Source organism: Polypterus senegalus, chromosome 14 (assembly GCF_016835505.1).
Source record: "Polypterus senegalus isolate Bchr_013 chromosome 14, ASM1683550v1, whole genome shotgun sequence".
Lineage (NCBI taxonomy): Eukaryota > Metazoa > Chordata > Cladistia > Polypteriformes > Polypteridae > Polypterus > Polypterus senegalus.
Genome location: NC_053167.1, coordinates 124,320,991 through 124,347,662, shown reverse-complemented (window position 1 = coordinate 124,347,662; position 26,672 = coordinate 124,320,991). Strand labels below are relative to the sequence as shown.

The window sequence follows — 26,672 nt, the reverse complement described above, 5'->3', positions numbered from 1 at the left end:
GCTTGCTGGGTTTGACTCCAGCCCCCTGCAACCCTGCTCAAGATTAATTGGGCTTGGAAAATGATATGGTATATTATGTGTATTTTATGTATTATTTGTTTTATATGCAGTATTTGTAACATTTTGGTTATTTCCAAGCTGAAAAAAAGGTAAAAGTCAATGTTTCAGGTTTATCTCCATCATCAGGTGAGATCAAGGCTATACAGCTGAAACTTTATTGTCTACCTTCTTCTTTTTTCAGCATGGAAATTACCTTTTTATATTATATATGCTTTAATTTCAATTTGAAAATGTCAGTGCATTAATGACATCCAACACTTTCACATCTAAATCCCCTGCTGTTTCAACACCACGTAATGTAATACAGTATACCAGTGGTTCTCTACCTGTGGGACGGGCCCCCCTAGGGGGGCACGAATTATAAAAAAAGGGGGGCGTGAAGATGTGAAAAAAAGAAAACAAGAATCAAAAATATGAAAAAAAAATCTGTTGAAACCAAAACAAATTAACTTAAACTACATTCTGATACTACAACAATAAATATAGAATTAGATAAATGTCGATAAAAGTTAAGTAGGTATAATAAAATATGCATCTACATTTCAAAAAAATGTTAGGGGGGCGCGATTAAAACTGTTATGAAAACTCGGGTTGCAAATACTTAAAAGGTTGAGAAACGCTGCAATATACGCATCTTCAGGATCTTCACAGACTGGTGATTTGTGTCGACTCAGTGACAATTGCGATGATATTGTTGTTTATATCAGTTCTTTGGCAGACACATTTTTTATTGATCAGTATATAAATCCCTCTTATTAAGAAGACTGCAGCAATAGTGGAAAAGAAACAGCCATAGATGAAATACTGTGAAAGAGATAAAAAAAAGAAAATTATTTATTACAGTGACCACTCATTTACTTTATTAAATGAATATCATCAGTCCCATTTGGATGGATGCCTACTGATCTTATTAGCAGATCGGCTAGCTGGGATTTAATATGTTTTAATAACGTCCTTGCACGCTGCCATCAGAAGCTTCGAGTGACTTGATTTACAAAACAAATGACAGAATTAGGAGCTTAATTTAACATAAAAAAACAAACCATACATCTCTGTATTATAAAAAAAAATCTTTGAAGAAGACGAGACATGATTTTCTCAGAGAGACATTTGCATGTCCCGCGAGACTTTGTGCCAAAATGTTTAACCACGCCCAGGGCCAAAAATATAAGACAGAGTAGAACATCGCAAAGAAATAAAAAATGTTGCCGTGGTACACATGCAGAGCAGGTTAGAGATAATGGAAGTACGAAAATTCAAAAATCTCAAAAAAAGGATAATAACAATCGCATTAGCGCAAACAAACGGAAATTATTACTCAGTGAAATAATGGAACAGCGACAACAGATCGAATATATTGTTCAGATTAAACTTTAAGTCGGAGACTTGTAGATCGTCAAATTTGTGTTGCCATCAGGGAAAAAAAAGTAGTGTTTCTTCCCAATGAAGAAGGCATATCCACGATAATTAAAAGAGTCCAAAAACATTGGTGTGATACACATGCAGAGCAGGTTAGAGATAATGGAAGTACGAAAATTCGAATGTCTCAAAAAATGGATAGTAAAGATCACATTTGCGCAAACAAACAGAAATTATTACTCTGTGAAATAACGGAATAGCGAAAAGAGATTGAATATATTGTTCGGATTTAAACTTTAACTTGGAGAATTGTAGATCGTCTTAATTCGTGTTGCCATCAGGGGAAAAAAAGCAGTGTTTCTTCCCAATGCGAGAATTTAAAGATTTGTTGTTTGGTGAAAGTAAAGTCATGTGAAAGAAATTTTCAAGCCCCGTGAGACAAGAGCTTATGCAAAGAGACTTGAAAAAGTCCTGCCCACATAACCACGCACACAGTTCAATCATTTCTCATTTGTGTGAAAGCTATTGTCAGACACATTTCTTGTAGAGAGGAAGAAACAATATTCACTCACGGGCAGTTATACGTTGCGTTGTCACAGTGTATTCCAAACATGGAATCCAAATTCAATGCGATATTGAAGAAAAGGTAAAAGGGAAAAGAGATTGAATATATGGACATAGGTGATATGACAGAAGTATGTAGATATTGTTTGGCTTTAAACTTTAAGTCAGAGATTTGCAGATTGTCTAATTTGTGTTGCCATCAAGAAAAGTAATGTTTCTTCCTAATAAAGTGGCCTATCCACAAGAATTAAAAGTGTTGTTGTTTGGTGAAAGTGAAATCCACATACACGAGCGACAGAGACGCAAATTAGCTAGCGCAAAGCACAGGTGGGGGATTGGCGAGTAAAGCGAGCAGGGGGCAAATCCCCCTAGTTTTTTAAAAACTCTATACCATACAATACCTTTCAGCTATGCAAGAGCCAGTCTGAGCAAGTTATTGTTAAAGTTTAACTTTGTAAATTCTAGCTTGTCATACAGGTAGAAGACACAGGTTGATTGGCACCCCAGTTGTGGTGGATGGTTCCTTACCCAGCAAGGAAGCCATAATAAAGGAAGGACATACATGGACTAGTTAGTTCGAGCTTCCTGGTTGGGAAGGTATTATGAGGGAAGGCCAGAGGGCGACTGCCTCCCAAGGTTTTGTGTTCCCTCTTTACACCTGTTGGCAGTGCCCCTCTGGTATGGCTCCCCTGTTTGGACACCTGCAGGGCTGGGCAGCCCTTTTGGGGTTTTCAGGTGCTGCTAAGGGGAGTTGCTAATCCCTGTTATGGAGAGGTCCCACCACACTGTCGAAACACTTTCAGGTGGCAGTCCTGTTGCACTGGGAGTTCTCCAGGGTTTGGGTTGAAAGGCAGCTTCCCCACTTCATCCAGAAGTCAGTGTTGGGTGGAGGTGAACAAGGCTTGCTCGGAGGATAATGGAGGAGGAACAGAAAAGAAAAGTAAAGAAGAAAAATGGAACTGAACTGTGACTTATTTATCCAGTGACAAAAACCTGTAGAAGGTATATTGTTTTCAATACAAGCTTCTCTCCTTGAATCCATGACTGGCTGGTTTGGTTGTGTCTGGGTGTTTGAGGTGCAAATGTGCCCTCTACAGGTCACCAGGTACATAAATAATGGAGGAGTCTGTATTACCAAGTTATGTTAATGGAACTTTGTTAATATCCTGCTGTATTTCTGATATAACATTACAAATAGAAAGGGTAAATGAATTTGAAAAAGGAAAAGTAAACAGGCATAACCATGAGCATAAATTTAAACAAAAATATACAGAAATTGTCTTAAACAGAAACATCATTTGTAAGAAGTTATTTCCTTTTTGTCTGTGCATTGTGAACTTTTCTCCTCATTTTTGTGTGAACTGTTTGGCTTTGATTTTCACTAAAACAAGGACACTTAGACTGTGGAATCTTTATTTACGTGGCATACTTGATGCTAGGACCTTTCTAGTAGCTGAGAATTTTGGAAACACCGAAAAACGCAGCTACAAGCTACACTAACTTTTAATTTCAGCACATCATTTTCACGGACATATAATTGCAGACGTGTTTTAAATAATTAGGATTTGCTTGATGAAGTTACGTTTTTGCTGCTTCTCTTGTCTGCTAATTTAGTGTATCGCAGCAGGTGTCCTTAATGATACGGTTTTGGTTTGCAATTATGTTCCAGCCCCGTCAGCACAATTTTATTGTATTTATTTTATTATTTTTGTTGATTGACTGCATTGAAAATATCCTGGATAAGCATACATCATAATAGATTTTTAAAAATTTCCAGGTCAATTTTAATATATATGTATTATTATAAAGGTGTTCAAAAAGGACCCAGAAGAAATGAAAGGCATTATATACAATAGATCACTATGAAAACCACTATTTGAGATAGATAGATAGATAGATAGATAGATAGATAGATAGATAGATAGATAGATAGATAGATTGGCACTATATAATAGATAGATAGATAGATAGATAGATAGATAGACAGATAGATTGAGACTATATAATAGATAGATAGATAGATTGGCACTATATAATAGATAGATAAATTGGCACTATATAATAGATTGATAGATTGGCACTATATAATAGATAGATAGATTGATAGATTGGCACTATATAATAGATAGATAGGCACTATATAATAGATAGATAAATAGATTGGCACTATATAATAGATAGATAGATAGATTGGCACTATATAATAGATAGTTTGGCACTATATAATAGATAGATAGATAGATAGATAGATAGATAGATAGATAGATAGATAGATAGATAGATAGATTGGCACTATATAATAGATAGATAGATAGAGACTATATAATAGATAGATAGATAGATTGAGACTATATAATAGATAGATAGATAGATTGGCACTATATAATAGATAGATAGATTGGCACTATATGATAGATAGATAGATAGATTGGCACTATATAATAGATAAGTAGATAGATAGGCACTATATAATAGATAGATTGGCACTATATGATAGATAGATAGATAGAAAAGGCACTATATTATAGATTAATAGGAATGTAAGGCACTATATAATAGATAGATAGAAAGGCATTATAACAAATAGGACAGATGCTATATACAATTAAATTGGACTGACATATGATTTGATAAACTTACTTGCTGAGTGATGCTTAAATGGATGCTGTTTGTGTCGATCACCACTGCCGTCAGTATCGTCTGAAGAGTCAATGCCACAAAGTTGTTGATTCCAAACATTAATGCATAGCGTTCCATGCTAATGTTGGTCGCAATCTGAAAGCTTCACAACAATAAATATGTTTTGAATAATACTAATGCCTTTTTAGCGCAAATTATTTAAATATAGTGACAGGTTTTCAAATCACAGAAAAGTTGGCATCATGCTGTGGAGACTGCCAGCCTTGTAATAATCCTGGATGCCCTCAACAATCTAATGAATTCTGAATGTGCCACAGATACAAGAGCTTAACACTCGTACAGAGGGCGATGCCTCCGTGTTCACATTTAGATTCCATTATTCAGTCCCCTAAAATGATAGACAGCACCCTGAAAACTAGTGTTGTGTAAGTTGCTTCAGCAGCATTTTACATTTTTCCAAAATCGTAATTCCTTATTCTAGTAATAATAAATTAAACTAATTTCCAAAAGAAGAAAAGACATTTCATTGGTGATGATTTCACTCTGTACTAATGGATCACATTGGCAGCTGTAAAGTGCAATGCCTCAACTACTAGATAGCCACACTGCCCATTTAAAATGGAGATTTGAAACATTGAAAATGAAATATAATATATAAAACTGTATGGGTGTGTTTGTCCTTTTTACAATTCCACACCTTTGATCCAATCTCATCAAAATTTTGCACACATATCCCACTTTGTGGGGAAAAGACAATACACTACATTGGAACCTAAAAGTTTGACCCTTGGGGTACCCTTGAGGGTGAGTTTCCTTTTAAGAACAGTACCACCTGGTGGCTCAGAGCAAGTGAAACACCAGAACTGACTGCAGCCAAGCTAGCACACAAAGGGACCAGAGCTTAGCACTTTGAACGAGTTATGTCATATCTCATTGATCCTGTCAAACTACGATTTAACTTGTATGTCAGCATCCAGTTACTACAGACACAGCCAGTTTACTGGTGAGCTTTACTGATAAGTTTCAGGTATTTAGTATAGTGCTGCCATCTAGTGGATAGCCACAGAATTTTTTGCTGCCATCAAAAAAGCACCTAAATTTATTGTAAGATGAACATTTTGATGATAATGATGGTGACTGAGATGTTGACAGTCAATTGGATGATGTGGACCTTTGTACGCTCTTACACAGATGCAGATAGCAGTCCCAAAGGTGTTTCTTCATCACGAGGGGTTTGACTCATCATGACTTTAAGGACATCACTACATGGACATTGTGCCACTCACTGAGTGCAGACAATCATCAACTAACAAACACAAAGAGTGCAAAGAAACTCATTATAATTGTGGTCCATGTGCTTCTAAGCCTGTACTCTGCGTTGTGCCATATTTCTCCTTCAAATACTGACTTTTAGTCATGTTGCTAATGAAAATAAAGTAATTAACAGTTTCTTTACATTTTGATGCAACTATTATTGATAATAGAACTTATACTTCTTCTTCTTTTGGCTGCTCCCGTTAGGGGTCGCCACAGTGGATCATCTTCTTCCATATCTTTCTGTCCTCTGTATCTTGTTTGTTCTGTTACACCCATCACCTGCATGTCCTTTCTCACCACATCCATAAACCTTCTCTTAGGCCTTCCTCTTCTCCTCTTGCCTGGCAGCTCTATCCTTAGCATCCTTCTCCCAATATGCCCAGCATCTCTCCTCTGCAGATGTCCAAACCAACGCAATCTCGCCTCTCTGACTTTGTCTCCCAACCGTCCCACAAGAGCTGACCCTCTAATGTCCTCATTTTTAATCCTATCCATCCTCATCACACGCAATGTAAATCTTAGCGTCTTTAACTCTGCTATCTCAAGCTCTTTCTCCTGCTTTCTGGTCAGTGCCACCATCTCCAACCCATTTAACATAGCTGGTCTCACTACCGTCTAATGCATTTCTTTAAATTTTGACAGAGTTCACTATTTACCTCAAATGCAGATATACTGTATACTCTAGAGTTCTGGTAATATATGGTCCAGCAGACAATGTGTTAAAATTACTTACCTGGACAATGCTGGGTGCTGTAGCTAGTGTACTCTATATATATAAAATCTTTAACGATTTTGTGCAACAATTTTATGTCAGATTTTTTTGTCACACTTTTTAATGGGGCTTGTTTTAAAACCTACATATATATATGTTTGGTATCATTCTTCTGAGAATTTATCAAACTTTAATGTGATGTTGTTAGATTTTCAGATTCTTATTCCGTTTTTAAATTACAAACTAAAAAATATCAGGAACTCACGTCCCACGTAACCACACCTGGGGCCAGAAATAAAAGATAAAGAGTAGGACAGCTGCTGTACATGCTTTTAAATGTTCAAAGCGCCCCGAGATGCAGATCACACGGCACAGCAGCAGCAGCTGATCAAGCAAAGAGGAGGTAAAAAAACAACTGTATTTGTTTCCTATTGTATCACCATTTAAGAGGGGGTTTCGGATGAGCACCTGGGTCTCCTTGAGGTGCGTTCAGCCCCCCCTCTTCACAACGCGAGCAGCAGAGACGCAAAATGGCTGGCACGTAGCACAGGCCGGGGTGGTTGTCAAGCGAAGAGATCAGGGGTAGAACCCCCTAGTATAGCTACAAATATCTTATCAGCAAATTACAAATCTAATGAGTCACCACAGCTTCAATTAAAACTTACGTGCAAATTGTTATTAGCTGCATATATGATGATTTAAAGACCACATATCCGGCATAGCAGATCCAAATGTTTGTGGTGACTTGCATAACATACAAGGACGCAGCATCCACGACAGAAAACAAACCCAAGGCAAACTCCCCCCAGGTGGACCAATCAATCTTCACATGGCCTATGATGAATGAGGAAGCTGCACCTGAAATGAAAACAAGATCGCATTTAGACCCGAGTTTTTGAATGTAAAATAACCTTTCTTTCAGCAGTCCGGAGTTTATCTGTATGTCTGGTCACTTTCACACCTGTCTCCGGTAAAACATTTTCTTTGCTTTTTTACTAGTCTGAGTGACTTATCTATATATGTAAAAGTCAATGTATGTGTGTATGTTTCAGCATCATTTCCAAACGGCTGGAGCGATTTTCATGAAACTTGGTACACATGTTTCTCATTGGCCGACTAACAATACTGTCAGGTCAAATCAGCCCTAACCCATCTTGTGGTCTTGTATGCACGTTATCATCCAGTTGACACTCGGAACGACCACCAGAGGGCGGACTGGAGGTGACTGCCAGCATTCTTTATTGGCGCTTTTCCACTGCATAGTACGGCACAGCACGGTTCAGTACAGCTTACCTTGGTTCGGCTCAGTTCGGCTCGGTTTGCGTTTCGACTGCAGTTTAGTACCGCTTTAGAGTGGGCGGGATTATTCACGTGTCGTTATAGTTGCGCCGCCTCTACTGCCGTGACATCATCGTAAACGCGCCACAAGCGACCTCCTGAAAAACTTTTTCATTCCGTGTCGCCCCATCCAGCTCTCGCTGGATCCGCTCCTCGGCTACCAACGAGAGGAACGTCTGTACTTCCTCAATAGACCACGAAACAGCCATTTTTGGTTAAAACAAAATGGTGCGTCCGAACCTTCGCTGGCTGTGCTAAAAATCTAGCGGGTCTGTTGTGTCTCGTGTCGCAAGTTCAGTGATGCAGTAATGATGATTTTCTCCGGCCAATCAGTGACCAGCAGAGTTTACATGTCACGTTTTGGTAACAGTTCGGCACGCTTGGAACCTTGGCTGAGGTGGTACTAAAAAAAGGACCAGGTACCAGGTACTGTTCCCAGTGGAAAACCCCCCAAAAGTGAGCTGAACTTAACCGTGTCGTGCCGTACTATGCAGTGGAAAAGCGCCATATGTTTGAGCACAACCGCGCCCCTGTTGCTTTTGAAATTAAATAGAGTTGGCCGGTTACGAGCATCAACTGGATGATAACATACATACAAGACTGCAAGTCAAGCACATTAGTGAGTCTTCATTGTTTGTTAATTTATTTTTAAAGTTGTGGGTTTTTTTAATTATATTTCTCTCAAACAATTAAAAAAAACACTTTATTTTCTTCCCGGGCAATGCTGGGTATTTCAGCTAGTTGGTAATGAAGTAGAAGTAGGATTGTGACGGGTAACTTGCTGGGGTGGGAATGTACACACACTGGCTGTTCTCTGTTGCGCACCCTTTCTACCATTTAGTTTTTCTGTTCCTCTATCGCTGTGACAATCTGCCTGTGATACGGTGTGTGATGATTGTAAGTGGAAGGTGCAGGTTACTCAGGGAATCGTGCAGTTAAAGTGGTGCTTTTAATGAGTGTAGAGCTAGACACATGCAAGCAGGCAATTCGCATTAACAGCTTCATGAGTCAAGTACCAAAGTGGGGTACTGTTTAAGTAAAATAATGCCTGAGTAATGCAGGGGGACATTGGGAAAAAGAGCATCAGTCAATGTGGAGTTTGTAAAGGATAGGGAGAAAGGTGTGGTGAAGCTGATCAGTGTAGGAGATAAATGATGAAGGGCCTGAACGTGTCATTCCTCCATTAATAATGGGGTGTCTTCTTGGAAGAACCATGTCAAACCTGTTCCACTGCAGTAAGGAGTGGGGGTGTTGATGGTGAGCTGGAGTGATCCTTGTGGGTACCAAGGGAGGAGGCTTGGAGTGAGATCTCATGAGTCTGAGGTTAAAGAGTGTAGGGGAGATGAGAGAAATCATTGCAGACTTGTAAATTGTGAAAGCAATGAGGTGTGAGGAAGGGGTGGATGAGCAAACAGAAAGTCACTTATTTATTCATCAGGTAAGTGGCGATGGTTGCGATGATCTCCATCCATGGACTGAGTGTCAGTGAGACTTGTTTGAAAGATTGCTGCACTGTTTTTATTTCTCCTACTGATTATAAGGGTGTTTCATTTTTTCATTTTAGCTCTGTAACCCTGGTAACTTTGGTTTGAAAATTTATTTATTATGAATTTATAAATTTGTCCGCTTTGCACAATGGCAGTTGTTGTTATTAATAAACATGCACGTTTTGGCACCTTAATATTGTTACGGGGGTCCTCGTGTTACAACACAGTCCCGTTCCTACGACAGTGATGTAACCCGAATTTTGGTGTAAGTCAAAACACACCCTAGCCTAAGTCACTTACCTATCCTAATACAGTTGTAAAATCATAATCTAGAGCATAAAAACACAACTAAGCCACAGAAAAAGGAAAAGGACATAAATATACTGTACTGTACACTGTATTGTAGTAACAGAAAAAAGACAAAAAATGAGTGTAAAAAAATATTCCTTACCTTTTTTCCTGTGGTTGGCTTGCACACCATTGCAAGGTGGGAGAGAGTGGCCTACTGGGAGGAGAAAGCTGGAGAGGCAGGAAAACCTTATCCTTATCCTTGATAATTGTTGCTACAGTAGAGCACCTAAGGCCTAGCAAGTGGTCGATATTTTTCATTGATTCTCCTTTTTCAGATCTCTCTACAATGTCTAATTTCACTTCCATTGTGATGGCTTTCCTCTTCTTTGAAGCAATCCCATCTGAAGACTCTGACTTTCGTTTAGAAGCCATGATAACGGCCAAACAGTCGCCAAACAAAGCAACACAAAGGGACACGGCACACTTGTGCCGTGTGCAACCAAACTAGTTTGCCAACTCCCTCATTCATACACCACATACTTCTGCCACACGCAACCAAATTAGTTCGCCAATTCCCTCACTCATACTCCACATACTTCCGCCACGTGCAACCAAACTAGTTCACCAATTCCCTCACTCATACACCGTGTACTTCTGCCACACATAACCAAACTAGTTAATCAACTCCTTCACTCATATGCCGTGTACTTCCACCGCACGCAACAAAACTAGTTTACCAAGTCTTTCACTCATACACCGCATACTGGTGCTGCACGCACCCAAACTAGTTTACCAACTTCTTCACTCATACGCCGCGTACTTCTGCTGCACGCAACAAAACTAGTACGCCAACTCCCTCACTCATATGCCACATACTTCTGCCATGCACAGCCAAACTAGTTCGCCAATTCCCTCACTCACTCCCTCCCCGCGTACTTGTGCCGCGCGCACCCAAACTAGTTTACCAACTTCCTCACTCATACGCCAGCGTACTTCCGCTGCACGCAACCAAACTAGTTTGCCAACTCCCTCATTCATACACCACATACTTCTGCCACACGCAACCAAATTAGTTCACCAATTCCCTCACTCATACACTGTGAACTTCTGCCACACATAAGCAAACTAGTTCATCAACTCCTTCACTCATATGCCGTGTACTTCCACCGCACGTAACAAAATTAGTTTACCAAGTCTTTCACTCATACACCGCGTACTGGTGCTGCACGCACCCAAACTAGTTTACCAACTTCCTCACTCATACGCCGCGTACTTCTGCTGCACGCAACAAAACTAGTTTGCCAACTCCCTCACTCATATGCCACATACTTCTGCTGCACGCAACCAAACTAGTTTGCCAACTCTCTCACTCATATGCCACATACTTCTGCCATGCACAGCCAAACTAGTTCGCCAATTCCCTCACTCATACGCTGCATTACTGTGTATTCTTCCGCCGTGCACAACCAAACTAGTTCACACACGTAGTCCATAAGTGCAATGCTAACAGCGTAAGCAGAAACACATCTCAATTTTTGTAAGTTTTTATGGAAGTAAGCGTCGTAAACTCGAAACGTCGTATGTCGAGATGTTGTGCCTCCTCACTTGCCATATTCCACCCTTTTTCACCTAGTTTACTGCGTATTAAATTTTTAAGTTGTGTTTAGGGCTGAAATCAGCAAAAGGGATAGCTCGCTCCCAACTGGATGAAACAATCAAATATCCGCAAGCTGAAATTACTGAGGGGCACCAGCACCTCCCTCTTTGCTGAAACAATCAAGTGTCTGTGGGCTGAAATCACCATGGGGGGCACCCCTCCTCTTCTGACTTGATGAAATATTCAAGTGTCTGTGTGGCATTAATATTAGGAATTACTGCGCTGCATTAAATGGCAGGGTGTTTTCACGCTGCGTTGTTTAAAGTATGGTCATCTCTCTGTTAATGAGCTCTATTCATCAAGCCACCAAGCAGCCTGTAGGGTTCTTAATCCAGCCTTGGTTACCACACTGGGTGAGGCCAACCTTAGTGAGACCACTGAGGTGGACTATGCTGCGTGATGCCTCGTTGGCATCAGTGTTGTCAGTCTGGCTGAAGTTAGCTGAGAGGTTATCATGAATCATGGGCTAAAACTCAGAAAATCTGTACTAATCACTGCATATTTCAGCCCAAGAACCATATTGCTAATATCAATGAGACCTCCTACAGACCAAAAGTCACTTTATATTGTAAAAAAAAATGAATCTGGAAATTTAACAATTAAAATGACCACATGTATTATCCTACATGGGTGGCACAGTGCTAGTGCAGTTGCCTCACAGTAAGGAGGCCAAGGGTTTGTGTCCCGGGTCTACCCTACGTGGAGTTTGCATGTCCCCACCATGTCTGTGTGGGTTTCCTCTGGCTGCTCTAGTTTCCACCCACCATCCAAAGACATGCAGGTTAGGTGGATTGGCAGCACTAAGATGACTCTATTGTGTGTTTGGGGTTTGGGTGTGTTTGCCCTGGCATGCTGTCCAGGGTTTGTTCCTGCCTTGTGCCCTCTGCTAGCCGTGTACCTCAGGAAAGGCTTCAGCACTGACCCCCATTCCTACTCTGGATTAAGCAGGTTAGAAAATTACAAAAATTATCCTTTCAACCTCCACCCTGCTGGATTTGCTTTTGAGAGCATCAGACTGAAAAACTGCCAGGCATTGTGAAATGCTGCCATCTGGTGGTTAAAGCTTTTTTCCCCTAAAATGTGATTTAATTTATTTAACAAAAACATCTTTTCAGGGTTAAAAATAAAATAATCATTCTAAAGAAACTTCAACATCTAAAACACCTTCAGAAATATGTCTCAGAAGGATAAATAAGTTAAGATATAACTATAAACATAAATAATTAACTGCAGATCGACACAGTATAAAACTAGTACTGTTATAAATAAACAAATGTAGAAGCAATTTTTTTTAATAATTGTGTAATGAACATTATCTTTGGATGTAGAATAATGTTCTAATTTTAAAAGATAATTTGAAAATATTTGGTTTGACATTCATAGGTAAGTTTAAATTGCTAATCAAAGAAATGCTGCGTTTCCTCCAGGACCTCTAGGGCCCTGTAATGGTTGCCAGGCTTAGCCCATTATCCCATTCTGATTTGCTTTCTAAAATTGCTGCTTCACATTCTTCCCTCATACTGTTTATGTTGTGTGATGTAGGAACATTGAGAAATAGGATGGATTTCTGAGAAAGCAACTGATGAGCTTGATTACCCATTGCAGAGCCGGTCAATGCATTAGGTGATACAGGTAGCTGCTTGGCACGCTGTCATCTGAGGGTGGCATTTATGAAAGTTAAGGGGCGCGCACTACAGACACTGAGTGGGAACCAACCCCAGTCTTCGAAAACTGATGTTACAGAGTGGGCACTGTTACCTAGTGTCTGCCGTTCATGGAAATAAATGTGTGTATGCTCTGTATACCAAGGCACACATGCTCTGTAAAGTCTGTTGTGTTACTGAAGAGGCATGTGCTCTGCACACCTAGGGGGATACAACCTCAGTCATTGAACTCCGAGTGGGCACTGTTACCCACTTTACTGCCATTTATGAAAGTAAAAGTGTGCATGATCCATACAACAAAGGGGCTCATGCTCCAAAGTCTGTTGTATATGCAAAATGGGGTACCATTAGTGCTGCTGAAGAGGCGTGCGCTTCAGACACCAAGGGGGACAACAGGTCAACAAAGTTTAATAATACTGTCTACCAACTATGGACAACGAGGGGCAACATTCATCCACCCCGCCTAGGGTGCCAATTGGGCTTTGACTGGTACTGACCCACTGAAACACATATACATATACTGTGCATTCAAAAAGTACTCAGACCCCTTCTCATTTTTCTAGTTTTGTGACTATGCAGCCTAATGTTAAAATCATTTACATTTTTTTTCATCATGAAATATTCAATCTCCCAGAATGACAAAGCAAAAATGGGATTTAGAAATAAAAAACTGAAATATCAGACCCTTTGCTCAGCTAGTGTCTGAAGGCCCCTTTGCCAACGATTCCAGCCTGGAGTCTTCATACACCTGATTTGGGGATTTTCTGCCATTCTTCTGTGCAGATCCTCTTAAGTTTGGTCCAGCTGGATGGAGGCATTCATTGGACAGCTACTGTATATTAAGGTCTTTCCATAAATATTAAATTAGATTCAATTCAGCCTCGGGATGGGCCACTCAAGGACATTGTTAGAGTTGCCCTAAGCCACTTCTGGTTTGTCTTTGCTTTTTGATTTGGGTCATTGTCTTGTTAGAAGGTGAACCTTCATCGCAGCCTGAGGTCCAGAGCATTGTGGAGCAAGTTTTTATTAAGGGTATAACTGCAAATAAATAGACAGACAGATAGATAGATAGATAGATAGATAGATAGATAGATAGATAGATAGATAGATAGATAGATAGATAGATAGATAGATAGATAGATAGATAGATAGATAGATAGATAGATAGAATGTTATTTGTCCTCTGCTTTGTTCCATTCAGTTTTCTCTCCACTCTATCTAGTCTTGTGCTACCATCACCATGCTTCACCACTAGAATGGTATTGTGCAAGTGATGAGCAGTGCCAGGTTTCCTCCAGACATGACCCTTAGAGCTGAGGCCCAAACGTTCAATCTCATTTTCACCAGACCAGAGAATTTTATTTCTCACAGTCTGATTGTCCTTTACGTGCCTTTTTGCAAACTCTAAGTAGGCTTTCAAGCTTTTATTAAGGAGAGGATTCTGTCTGCCATAAGGCCCTGATCATATGAGTCGGTGCACATGTATGCACTGTCTAGGAATAGGTCGAACCTTGCACCCAGTGATTCCCAAAAATCAGCTCACTAGAAGTATAACATACACAGGTAAAATCTGCTAATTTCTGGAATTAACTTTAATAAGATGTTTGCTCACCTGTCAAAGTTGCCACTGCTTCAACTGCCCCATTGTACACTGTGACATTTCTGTCTGGTTCTTTATCTTTCCACAACACCTGCACATAATTTGCAACTTGATAATAGCCACAAGTGGCCAGAGCCCACCACAGGGAATAATAAAGCAGAACCGCTGAAGAGTAGCATATCTTAAAGTCGGCCCAGAGCTGCAGGGCTCGTTTGAGTAGAAAGTCACCAATCCCTCGATTGCTATCTGCAGTGATGTTGGCTTTGTTGCGGTCATTTGGAAGTTCACCTGTCTGTTTTGAGTCAGCTGTCTTGAGGCTTGTGACACTTTTATGAAAAAACAGACTCCTTTGAGGCATAGGGAGCCAAAATGAAATAAAAAAGGCTATGGTGACAGATACAAGTGAGATTATGTTAAGATCATAATAAGACACTTTGGCCAGAGACACAAGAAGCTGCCCTAAAACAGAACCGATGGTGTAACCCACCAAAGTGACACTCCGGCAGTAACTTGTGACCTTTGTGTAGTATTCCAGACTAACCACACTGTAGATGTAGGAGTAATAGCCGACCTCGGAGGCGGTCACAACCCCATAGGTGAACTGCATGAACTGCATCGCCAGCACCCCAGGAGCGAACAGGAGCAGGAGCCAAGTGATGATGTAGCCAAGGCCTTGGAGGACAATAACTGGTTTATATCTCAAATAGTCAGTCACTAAAAAAATTGGGACTAGGATTACAAAATTGGAGTAGGTCCATACTGGGTACACTTGTCTGGAAACCTGAAATTAGAGGAGAGAAGAATAATTATGTCTTGTAAACCCCATGTAGTGGGAACTGGCACCATGCTACAGTTGTAATTCATGGACCGAACACATTGTCTGTGAGAGCAGAGAGACACAGATAAGATTTATAAAAGTGGAAAATAAAAAGTGATTCCAACAAAAAAGTGCTATAATGATATTCCCAAACATAATGAATCTGGTTTCATTAATAAAAACACAGTCTTAACGACACACACAAACCAAAAGTAACAAACAACAAATTGTTTTGGGATCCCCCAAATGGAACGGCATGCCGAAGCACAACTACTGTGTCTGTGGAGGGCTGCTTGTCTGTTGCTGAGACAACCGTAGGTTCTCAGTGCAGCATTATAGCACTGCGGAAATAAATACAAGCCGATTGTGGTCACGCTATAAGTACCTGTTGTCGATGGGTGATGTAAGGAACATTTGTAGTGTGGTTACATAATAGTAAGTATTTGCTTTTTGTCTATGCTAAGTGCGTTTTGTTTTCATCGTCCCGTTTACTGTCCGTTATATGTGCGTCAGTAAATGTTGTCCCCGTAAGTGAAGAGAGGAAGGATGATGGAGATAGACTGCAGCACTGAGATGGAAATCACCTGTTAATCTCACCAGATACATATGGGACAAGTTGTATTTTAAAAAAAAAAAAAAAGAGGCAAGGGGAAACAGAGAGGAGAGAAATCAAGAGGAGAAAGGAAACAATCGACCTGTTCATTTACAAACTCGTCACTTGTCGTTTATTGCATCATTCCACTGCTTGCTTTTTCAACATCTGATTTATCATCACGACAGCTAAAGCCGAGAAACTCTGGGGTTCAGATTCATACCAGCCAATGCCAGGACTTTTCACGGTGAGGTCGTTTTGTATTCAGGAAGGTCAATAATGCCGGACTTTATTTTGGACTCATTTTTCACCACATTTCAATCGCTGTGTTTAACTAATTTGTGTTCCATGTTTCTATTAGTTGTTTAGGCGCAAAGGAGGGTTTTTTGTAAATATTTGTATGTTCGTGTTTTATATAGTAATTAGTCACTGGTATCATTGGGATAGTGGTATTTTGCATGCACATATCTACATTATTGAATATTTGTTTGTCTTTTTCATTTACAATACATATATCCGTGTTTGATTTTACATTCCTATCCACTGTTTGCTGGTTATTTCATCATGGAGGAAAAAAGGTACAACTTGTAAGGAGTACGGCTTGTTATTAGAGCAAGAAGCCTCAGGTTATCCAAGGAATAGTCTTGGTAATGTAGTGGCCTGTCTGGGTAGGGGGTCGGCTGTTACACATTATAAATGCAGGGAACATTATAACTTGGCCACTGACCTGCCCCGACCCTGTCCATTTGCTGTGTCTGTGTATGGGATAATGGTAGACCATGCTGCTCCTGTTTCATGCTGAATAAAGTTGGTTTTGTTAAAGTATCAAAACTCAGCCTCGTATTTTGGAGTGCAAGACAGGGACTCACGCATCACAAAATATTTACAAAAATGTCATCTTTTTGCTTTATCCTGTTCCTACTAAAAATCAGGAAAGGAAGAGAAACAGAAAAAAGAAATAATAATAAATGTTTGCTCAAAACACTATTTACACAAAAAAAACAATCAACTTACTTCTTCTCCCCAAATGCAATAATCAAAAGTATTGTCACACGTGTTTTCATGGGAGACGGTTTACAGGCTCAAATAGTGTGGTTTCTCAGCCGAATTAGGGGTTAGTGCTGTCATCTGATCCTTTCTACTTTTGTCCCACTGCAGTCCAGCTGAAGACCATGTCTCTCAGTGACATCACTACTGGTCCATCCACTGATGACATCACTCTCGGCCACATGTGATGACATCATATCCAGTACCCAGAAACCATCTACCTACCACATCAGTTCTTGTTTTGGCATCCCTGGTTCCACCTTTTCCTGTCTTCCATCATATTTATAACCCTATTTCATCATGTCAATCAGTTCTGTCTTGAACTCATGTTTGTGAAGACGTTTTATCAGTTTGACTGCCTTTTTTTTCCCTAAGTATACAGAGTGCCAAATTCCCAAAACTTTTTCTGTCTACTGCCTATTTTATTATAATACAAAAATCAAACATTACACAGTGTTAAATGATCAGGAAAAAAGTAAACAAAAGGTTATTGAAAAAACAAAACAAAAAAACAAACCTACTGTTAAAGTCCCCTTCCCATATTTAAGGACATTAACACTAGAATTACCAGAGCCTACGAAAAAACTCGTAGATCCGTCCCACCTTAAATCGCTTCTTAAAACTGTTCTCACCTCTCCGCCAGCGTCTTTTGTTGATCTAAATTGTGCTGATAAACACAAGCTGCAAGCAGCTGGCTATTCTATTCCCCCACCGACTCAGAACGTGCACAAACTTTTCCAAGCTCATGCCTTGATTGATTACCTGGGAGTGAAGTGAAGTTTTAGAGTGGAAATAATAGATCGTTAAGATTTTGTCACTCAGAATGCAGCAGACTTGCCGTACCTCAGAGACATGAGTTTGATTCCCTGCTGGGGAGAATTTTATTTTTTTATTTTTTTAACCTTCGCCGTTCTGCCTGCCTGAACTCCCTGTCTATCTATATAGTAATAACAGTAATTTTATTATTATATAGCAGCATCCCTGTCTGCCTATCATATAGTGCCTTTCCTTCCTATCTATCTATATATCTATCCCCTTAGCTGTTTTTTATAAATCTATTATACAGTGCCCTATGGGGTGCCAAACAGGCAATTACAATGATTTTCGGAATATATAAAGTCATTCCTAAATATATAAAGTCAAAACTTGAATATATAAAGTAATTCCTGAATATATAAAGACAGAGTTAGAATATATAAAGTCATTACCAAAATATAAAGTCACTCCCGAATATATAAAGTCAAAACCTGATTATATAAAGTTAGCGTTGGAATATATAAAATCATTCCTGAATATATAAAATTTCCATACTAGTGAAAGCTAAACTTTGACAGAAGGCAGTCGATCTGGCTTGTGAGGTTTGTCCAAAAATGCGGCCATACAAAAAGAATAAATAAATATAGTGTTCAAAATGCTGGGCACATACATCATTTTGAATGAATTAACTGAACAGTAGGGTTTTTAAAAATATTTTTCTGAAGATGTTTTTATTAACTTAGTTCTTTACGTTGTAGTAGGAACTCATTGAGATTACTAAAAATGTCGTTTCAATCAATATCAATATAATCTGACTTTAAATTTATATATTCAAAAATGAGGTTATATATTCCTATGCTGACTTTATATATTCGGTAATGACTCGTATATATTCTGATGCTGACTTTATATAATCAGGCTTTGACTTTACATATTCGGGAGTGGCTTTATATATTCTAATTCTGACTTTATATATTCAGGAATGACTTTATATATTCCGAAAATCATTGTAAGTGCCTGTTTGGCACCCCATAGGGCACTGTATAATAGATATATAAAAAACAGCTAAGGGGATAGATATATAGATAGATAGGAAGGGCCTGAGAGAAAGATGAATGTGAAATCCAAGAGGTCGGACCAGCTGAAGACCCCTGCTGCTCCTTGATTCAGTAACTCTGCCTGACAACCAATTGGATTGCAGGTGTTTGCCACCTGGTTTACTCAGCTTGAGTCAGATAAGCCTCCCCTAACCCTAATCTTAACCATAATGTAACCAGGTTTTAGCACTGACATATAATGAAAGGCGACAACCTCCTCAATGCAGTGGAGCCCTGGAGGTCCACAGCTGGAGTCTATTGGCAGGAGAATGTCCACGTTCATTTGACCTTGGCTTCAACTAGACTAACAGCAGGGCACTGTGCCGTGCATGTTTGAACTACCCATAAGCAATTGTGAAGGTGTTGTATTGAGTCAGCCTTTATCCACTGTAGTTACCGCGTAATTTTCTAATTGCCTTTACGTTACGTTTATTTAACATCTTGTAAACACTTTCAACTACATCCAGTGAATGAAAACGTGCTTTAGAAATGAATGTTGTTCTCTTTGTTTTTAATCAAGTTAATCAGCTCCTTCCCAGTAGGTCATGGTGCTATTTGCCCACACTGTTTGACTACTTTTTCTATTGAACTAATATAACGTGTTGTATTACGTTTTTAGTCATGTGTACACATTACAAGTAGATTTCCTTGTAGAGGTGATAAGAGGCACCATAAATGGATATAAGAGAACAAAGGAAACACAATGAAAGTGGGCCAGCAATAGTATAATGCAGTAACATAACACACGTTTCTTAAACCCGCTTAGTTCAATTCTGGGTCACAGTGGGGCAGAGCCTATTTCAGCTGCACTGGACACAAGGCAGGAAACAGCTCTGGACAGGATGTCAGTGTATCTGTTTTATGGTCCACTCACACACACACCCACACTCACATTCATACTGGGCTAATTTGGAAGAACCATTGGGTCTTTGGAGACATAATAAGAAACAACACAGATGTGAGGAGAAGTGTAAATTACAGAGAGAAAGCAGCTGAACAGCAGATTCAAACTCATGGCGCTGGAGCTGTGAGGTGACAACATTACCCACGGACCACTGTACAATACAGTAGTATAACATAAAAATGACAATGAATACTGTACACCGTACTTTAAATACACTATAGAGTAATAAATAAAATAAAAGCACATTATGTTTGTTCATGCAGTTGATGGTAAGAATGGCTGTGGAGTAGCCTTAATCAGAATAAGAAAAACTTTATTAATCCTGAAGGATATTGCTTATGTTACAACTGTACAGATAGACAAAGGCACAAGTAACACGAAGAGAAAATATAAAAAATAAGACTATAAAGTAAAATCTATACAGTATATAAAAGCCAAATACCACTGACTCACTCATCACAAAATCTCCTGTACCATGAGGACTTGGAACTTGAAATTTGGAATGTGGGTTACCCTTGGCTCATAGGTGCTTGCTAAGAAACAGTTTTAAAAATTCCGTGGTCCAAGTATGAAATTTCGTATAGTTATTTAGTCCCATTTGTATGTCTGTCCACTTTTCATGAGAGAACTACTTAACGGATTTAGATCGGGTTTTTTTCTATGATTTGCTTGAACATTCCGTTGATTTTGCAACTTTCTCATTGCGCTAAGTACATTGTTCGCTTGCGGTACTGATTTATTACCGCAAATCTGATAGAGACTCATCGGGCTACGGGGAGGGAGGCTGGGCCCTCCTCATTCATGCATCTGCCTTGAGGCGTAATCTTAACTCTGCTTAGTTAGCGAACGAGAGAACTACGGAATGGATTTAGATCTGATTCATTTTATGACTTCTCTCATTGCGTTAAGAATCATAGTTCGCTTAGTTCATAGTTCTGAGTATTAAAAAAGTGTCAACGCTATGGAAAACATCTTGTCTGGTTCCTGTTCCAAAGAAGGTACATCCTAATGCTCCTTCTGACTACAGGCCAGTGGCGTTCACCACACACATCATGAAGTCTTTGAGAGACTAGTCATGGAAACACTTTGCCCCCAGGTTAAGTCAGCACTGGACCCTCTCCAGTTTGCTTACCAGGCAAGGACTGGAGTTGAAGATGCAATCATCTGCCTGCTACACCGTGCCTACAGTCACCTAGACAAGCCAGGAGGAACTCTCAGGATTCTGTTCTTCGATTTCACATGTACCTTTAACACCATCTGGCCAGCCAGACTGGGGAGTAAAGCTATTGGAAATGCAGGTGGATGCTCCCTTAGTTTCGTGGATCATGGACTATCTGACGGGAAGGCCACAGTTTGTGCGGCTACAGGGCTCTGTGTCTGGCACCGTGCTGTGTGGCACTGGTGCTCCAAAAGGGACAGTTCCGCCAGCATTCTTCTTCACCCTGTACGCTACAGATTTTACTTACAACACATAGTTAGTAATAGTTGGTAGTATCAGACATGGAGACAAGATGGAATACAAGAAGGTAGTGGACAGGTTTGTTGACTCATGTGAGATGAATCAACTGCAGATCAACGCCAGCAAAACCGAAAAACTGGTAGTTGATTTAAGAAGATCATGATCTCCAGCCTCTCCCCTTTCTATTAGGGGTGTGGAGGTGGAGATCGTTGAGGAGTACAAGTATCTAGGGGTGCATATGAGCTAGACTGGTCCAGGAACTCACTGGCCATATACAAGAAGGGTCAAAGTAGGCTGTATTTCCTATGCAAGCTTAGATCTTTTAGTGTCAGCAACACTATGCTGCGGATATTCTACAACAACGTGGTGGCCAGTGCCATTTTCTTCGCTGTGGCATGCTGGGGGAGCAGCATGAAAGTGTCAGACTAAACAAACTAATTCACAAGGCTTCCTCTGTGGTAGGAGAGAAACTGGACAGCTTGGAAACTGTGGCAGATCAGAGAATGTTGCCTAGGCTTAGGTCTATTATTGAAAATGCTAATCACCTACTTCATAGTGTTGTGGTTGGACAGAGGAGCGTCTTCAGCAGTAGACTGACTAGCATCAAGTGCTCCACTGAACATCACAGGAAATCCTTCCTCCCGACAGCCATCAGACTCTAGAACTCCTTTTCTGGTCACTCACTGACACTTTAAGTTATTACCCTTTTTCTTTATTGGATATCCAGGTACATATTTTCAAGTACTTGAAATGTGCAACATACTATCTGTTCTTGTGCAATGAATTGTCTGCTCTTCACATGTGAATAATAATATTTGTTCTCAAAATGTGCAATATTAACTTAAGATGTAACACTCTGTACTTTAGTTTGATACTTACATTTATTATACTTTATTATATTTACATGATTACTTTTATATGTGCTCTTAGTGTAACATGTCCCTTGTCTGTGGTTAAGTTGTAACATAAGTAATTTCCTTTGGGAATAATAACGTTTTCTGATTCTAATTCTGATTATAAAGCCTCTGTGTTGGCCCTTATTACTAGCTGGGGTTTGATGGCAACATCACCATCTGGCTAATTTTGGAAGTGTTTTTGAGAGTGTGTATTTTGGAACTCCTAATTCGTAACAATGGATCTAAACCTAAGTCTAAATTGACTCATTATGAGCAAAAAAATCAGTGTGCTCCCTGAATACTCACTCTTTGTGCAACCGGCAACTGGTGATATCCTACAAAACAGCTAGCACTGCCATTGCCAGTTGTGTCATACAACACACAGCATGCTCTTTGCATAAACAAAATAGATAGACTTCCATTACAACATTAAAAGCAATTGACATTAACCGTAAGCATTAGGTGTTATTAACAAAGACAGCTATAATAAGAGATCATGTCAGTTAACTGTAATATACTGTAAATAGTACAAGAACATCAGAATGTCACTGATACATGCACAATGAAACACAATTTCAGTTCTTTTGTCCTGCTGCCTGGAGTTGCTAAAATGGAGTAGGACTTACAGATGGTTGAAATGTGCCATAATGTTAAGCCAATTTTCACAGCAAGTTCTGAGTTTTATAAATCCTGACTTTTGCATGAGAAATGGCTAATGCACATTTCCAAGAGTAAACACATTTTATACACGAAGCCCTCCAGGTTAAATTCTCAGATGCTGTCTATAAACTGTATTTTGTCAAAGCAACAACAACAACATTTATTTCTGTAGCACCTTTTCATACAAATGCTGTAGCTCAAAGTGTTTTACAGGATGAAGAAAGAAAAAAGAAAAAAATATAAAAATAAAATTTGGCAATACTAATTGACAAAGAATAAAATAAGGTCAGATGGCCAGGGAGGACAAAAAAAAATAATCTGCAGGGGTTCCGAGACCACCCAGCCCCCACAAAGCAAGCAGTTTTTATTATCCAGATGTGTAAAGATAGCATGAATTACAGGAGAACTGGCATCCGCTGTGGAGAAGTTTTGGCAATAAGCAAAATGGAAGTATTTCATATTGTGTGGAATATTCTATTTGATGTGTCCCAACAGCAGTGTCTCGAAGGACTTTAATTGAAGTGAGTGCCACTGGTCTGTGACAGTCCACTATTTTTTCTTTGGTAAAGGGATAATGGTTACCTTTTTAAAGATGACAGAATCTGTAGACTTTTTCAATGAATCATTAAAATATAAATATTTGGGAGTTGCAAATTTATATTATTTTGCAATTATACTGTAAATATGAAAACTATAAGGTTTTTATGAATTAAACATTCAGTTCAAAATAAATTCATAATGTAAAATAACAATCCTGCTTAATCCAATTCAGGGTCACAGGGAGCAGAAACGCAATTTAATAAAGCTAGGAGACCATTCACAGATAAAGCAACAAAAGTGTAAAAAGAAAACTTCCTCACTATTTAATTTAAGGCCCCTTGTTGGTTATGTAGCTGTTTAGTGTGCAAATATGATCATTTTATGATAAAGTTTTTTTTTATTTTTACTCTACAAAAACTGAGTTTCTGAAAGGAATTTTTCTTCTCTTTGTCTTTTCTGTTCATTCTCGTATGCCACCGCCACCGCGTAATATTCACCAAGATCTCCATGAATGCCATGGCCACTGGTCTCTCCTCTACATTTCACTTTCACGGTCCTCTAGCCTCCCACTTCTCTCTCCAAAAAAACACAATAATCTTTGCTTGCTTACAGCTGAAAGGGCTTAGCAGAATTAAGACACAGCCGTCTTTCCTTGACCAACATCACACTCTTTTTTGTGTTTTTAGTAAAGAAATATTTTTTTCATCTATTCACTCAATATTTAAATCATAATCCTCCCTTTCTCACTCTATCTCTCTCTTTTCACCTTTCCCTGTCTCCCACTGCTTCACTCATCTTTTTATTTCATTTCCATAGCTGCTGAGAACTCAAAGTGTTTATGGAGCTCTTCATCTCGTTACTTAGTGGCTCACCCTGATATTTGGTTTGGATGGTTCAAACTTCACTGTCAATTCACTGTCTCATTCCTGACACTCATTCCCACATCTCTCCTACATTCTCCCTCTCTTCGCAACCTTATTTAATACATCTGTCATTTTTAGTTGAATTCGGATATAATGCAAAAGAGCACCTATTGTGGTTGCCATGTCTGTTTTCTGCTCATCTATCTGTCCAAATGTCTGTCTACATGAACCAGCTTTGCTCCCAGTGGACTGATTTCTTTAAAATGTATCTGAAAATGTCAATTTTTATTGAGACATCTCAAATTGAGCTACAGAGTACAAGTGTTGGAAATATTAAAACTCCCCATTGAAAAGCATTGGCGGATTTAGAAAGTCATCCATTTTAAAACAGAGCAACATTATATGGAACTCAATTACAGATTTAGTCTAATGTTTCTCTCCCTTGAGAATCACTTCAACTTCTGTATGTTGTAGATTTTCTTCTTTTACTCATCCAATAGCTTCTCTTAACAATAAAACCTCAATACAAGTTAGTTAAATTCCGGGAGATGCATGCACACGCAAACTGCTTGTTCACCACCTCACTTCCCCTGTTGTTTCAGGTAAGATAACAATAAAAGCAAAAAAGAAAAAAGTCACTTATCTAGAAATGAATGTTTGATGAAACACATCATGTAAGCTTAACAAATGTGTGCCGAGTATTTAAGTTAATCTTAAAATAACGTCATGGCTGTATTATCATTACAACATAATGACTCAGTAATTCTTGGAAACTACAATTTATTGGAAATGCTCCAGATGAGGTGCCTTTTTTTACTGTATATTGCTTGCATACGCACAAAAAGAGACTTGAAATGTGTGTAGGCAATTTCCCACGCAAACCATTGGAATTTATAAGAGAAAATATGAAGGGAAGTTGTGCATATTTATGGCAACTCTGACCCAATGCATGTCAGGGAAAGTGGGAAATGATGACAGTTTTGATCAAGTAGGGAAATGCAGCCAAACCAGCTACATGACGTCTCACGGATATAATACTTCAAATCACCAACAAACATGTTATTATAAAATCCATTGATGTGACAAACATCAAAGCTCAAATGTTGTGAACATGATGTACATACTGTATTTCAGTTTCCTTTTAAGAGGGCCAATGCTCTGTATTTCTACTGATGACGTTTTTAAATTTTTCGTTGGTTTATATCGAGTAACTGTGATTACTTCTCAGGGAACTGGCCGACAGCTCAGCAATATCTTAGTCAAGCATCATTCTGTCACATCTGGCATACTGGAAGCCATTTACTAATCAGGAAGTTTCTACATCCAGTTTTAGTATGGTGTGGATACACATTTTTTGTGCAATGGGTGATTTTTTTTTTTTTTCATTTTCTCTTAGGCAAAAAAACATGTAATATTAAATTTAAAGGCCTGTAGATGAAGAGGTAATAGGCAGCCATTGTTGGGACTGGGGTGATAAGTTGAATAGCAAATTTCCTGGCTAATCCTGATTATGCTGATGACAAGGAGGCCTGCCATTGCCAACCATCCCAGGAAATGAAGATTAAAAGGGAAATGATGTGAAGCAATATTTGTCAAGAATGAGTTGCAGGAACCTATCTAATTTTTGTATTTCAGGGCAAAACTGTAGCTTTCAAAATGATAAGTTTGCACCTTAGCACCAACTATAACACACATCACACTATCCTTTGATAGCCAAGCCACCTGGAGACAGTTTAAGCTGGTGTCCTGTAAATCTTAATGGCTTCTTGTCCTTGTCTTGACTAGCACCCTTTTACACTGAGAGTTACCTGTTTGCTGCCAACACAAGATACACCCAGACTTACATCAACAGGTCTGACTTTGTTACTTTACACCCTCTTCTATGTTTTGCCACTGCCAAAACTTTAAACCATCCACAGTCCTGAACAACATGCCCCTCACTGTCACATGCACACTCATATACACACCTGGTTTACTGTGAGGTTTTTATAAGGTCCCGTCAGGTAGGGTGTAAGAAACGGTTCTGAGGGTCTCATCATTGAAAAAAATCCATAAGAGCAAAGCAGCAAGGTGGGATGAACCCAACTGTGTCGTCTCCAGCAATTCATTTTTCTGTCTTTAATGCCTTACATGATCCGCTTGAGGCCCCTTTGAAGAATGGCTCAGGCCTCCAAAGCACCTTAAGTATAGGCTCTGGTATTTCAAGATAACATGAAGGTGGAGTCAGCTTAAAGTAATATTTATTTAGCTTTCACCTTTTATCCAAAAAGCTGTGTTAATAACATTGGCACTTCAAATTCAAGTTTTTAAACTGGAGCATTGACTCATATAATGGTTCCTCAGCAGCTATTG

The 26,672-nt window shown here is 39.3% G+C and overlaps 1 protein-coding gene across 1 annotated transcript; it reads right to left on the bottom strand.

Annotated features, from left to right (window-relative positions):
• Positions 1–705: 705 nt before the first annotated feature.
• LOC120514347 (thiamine transporter 2-like) lies at positions 706–26,428 on the bottom strand. Its single transcript, XM_039734666.1, has 5 exons — positions 26,288–26,428; positions 14,702–15,470; positions 7,318–7,510; positions 4,624–4,765; positions 706–864 (listed from the first exon to the last, which is right to left on the bottom strand). The coding sequence occupies exons 1-5, from the start codon at positions 26,426–26,428 to the stop codon at positions 706–708; spliced, it is 1,404 nt and encodes a 467-aa protein (XP_039590600.1).
• Between the last annotated feature and the right edge of the window lie 244 nt (positions 26,429–26,672).